Here is a 2020-nt window from a genome sequence, read left to right as displayed (position 1 = left end):
CCCCCCAATAAAAAATCCTCCCAAGCCCAGAGTACTCGCATGGGTGGTTGGAGGGTGCTCTAGTGTGGTTTGCCCCTTCTTTCTCATTAAACATCTATCGTCTTATCTCTCCTTTTTTTTCGTGTGTTTGTTACTACCTTGTAACACCTCTAAACTTTGGCACTTGTAAGACCTAAAGATGTTGCAAGTGCTGTAAAACTCTTACCTAAAAACTATTTTTCAAAAAGAGTACTCACCACAGTGACGCCATCGTTGAGCAGGGACTCCCCAAACACGATGATGTAGAGGATCTCGTTCACCTGGATCTCCTCAAAGATGGCCAACACGGCCACCGGGTCCACAGCCGAGATGAGAGCGGAGAACACGAAGCAGTGCAAGATACTCACATGCTGGTGGATCCAGCCTATGTAGGACATGCCCCATAGACCCAGGCCTGGGAATGGAGAAAAAAAATATATATATAATATATAACTGTAAATGTTACACGCCCCCTTTGATAACAAAATGTGATAATTTAGGAGGCCAGCTACTTCGAATCCACATCTTCTGTGTGGCACACCCAAGCCAAGAGTCAAACCATCACATATATTACAGACTCCTGCCATACCTGGGGAAAAACCCGGAAAGAGATGGGGATGAGTATACCATTACAAATTGTCTCGAGACTTTTTTGTTTGCCCCTGGACGTTCGTGGCTTGAAAAGTGGACTTACACGGATTCAACGCCCATTTAAGGACATGAATGATATTGAATATTTTAAGTGGTAACAATGAAGACAATTTAAACTTTGAAGATTCGACGAAGGATCATGCCTTCTGCAGTCCAACATGTCAACAACTCAGCATGCTGCAAGGTAAAGACAGACAACTTACATCTGAAAATTCTCTCTCTCTCTCTCTCTCTCTCTCTCCCTCCCTCTCCCCCTCCCTCCCTCTCCCTCTCCCTCTCTCTCTCTCTCTCTCTCTACCTTTTCCCTTCTCTCTCCTTACCCACCAAAAAAAATGTAAGTCTCCACACAGGCAAAGAGTGTTTAATCGTAAGTGTTTCTGCCACATTGGCACAACTTAGGAGATCCACAAGGCGCTCTGTTTCGACCCCGCTTGCCACAGCCAACTGGGGCACAGAGGAAAACAGCATTTCCGGACGTAGCCAATCAAACAGATTTCCGAAATGCGGAAATCGCGCTAGCCTCTCTTGCACGACAGCTAAAAGCCCCGACCATTACACACCACAGACAGAGGTACAGTTATGAAATTACGGAGTAATATTTCGCTTAAATATAATATAGAACAGCCACACACATATGTGATGCAGCGTGGAGGAATCAGGCTCTCGTCAATTTTTGGGCATGTAGAGTTATTGGTATCATCTTAAAGCTTGTTCACTTTTCTTTATTTGGAAGAAAAAATATCCGTTTATCTTGAATACAAGTCGAGATATTTGTAAACGAAGGAGGTGGGGGTCACTTGTTTTCAGAGGTAAAATTAGTGAGAAAATGGCCTCCAAAGATTAGTTATTTCCTTAGCTTAAGAGTCCGTGGTAACTGAAAATTTACATTTTTTGGTTCCTTTTGCCAACGCTTTTCAGAAAAATCCACCCAGAAAAGAGTTCTTTAACGGGCATGAAAGGCGTTGAGCCAAAAAACAAAAAAAATTTATAAAAATTCACAAACCTGCGGGAAAAATGCAAGTTTCTTCACTTTGATTATTTTGACGAGAGCCTGATTCCACCACGCTGCCTCACATATTATTGTCACATGGCATTGACAGAGTGCAATAAAGTGTTTATTACGATTACAGCAACACAGCAGGCGAAAGGACAGCGAAGAATATGATCACCGAAAACATTCAGCAACAGAACATCGCGTAAGTCAAAAATATTTCTACCATTATAATACTGCTTGTTCATTTTCGGCTCTGATCGCGTGACTCAAATAATGTGTTACTGGGAGAGAAGGGGGGAGGGAGGGGGGCTAGAAAGAGTGACAGAAAGAAGGAAAGAAGGGAGAGAGGGGGAGAGG

General features: G+C 43.2%; 1 protein-coding gene across 5 annotated transcripts in view; it reads right to left on the bottom strand.

Moving 5' to 3' along the window:
* Positions 1 to 2020, bottom strand: part of LOC101856904 (sodium/hydrogen exchanger 3) — a 94078-nt gene that overhangs the window by 13967 nt on the left and 78091 nt on the right. For all 5 annotated transcript variants that reach the window (XM_005100984.3, XM_005100985.3, XM_005100986.3 and 2 more), the window contains one exon: positions 237 to 433. In XM_005100984.3, coding sequence (XP_005101041.1) covers positions 237 to 433 — 197 coding nt within the window. The remainder of the gene's footprint in view (positions 1 to 236; positions 434 to 2020) is intronic.

Source organism: Aplysia californica, unplaced genomic scaffold (assembly GCF_000002075.1).
Source record: "Aplysia californica isolate F4 #8 unplaced genomic scaffold, AplCal3.0 scaffold00267, whole genome shotgun sequence".
NCBI classification, from domain to species: domain Eukaryota; kingdom Metazoa; phylum Mollusca; class Gastropoda; order Aplysiida; family Aplysiidae; genus Aplysia; species Aplysia californica.
Note: the sequence above shows the minus strand (reverse complement) of the source record. Positions and strands in the feature narration are given on the sequence as shown.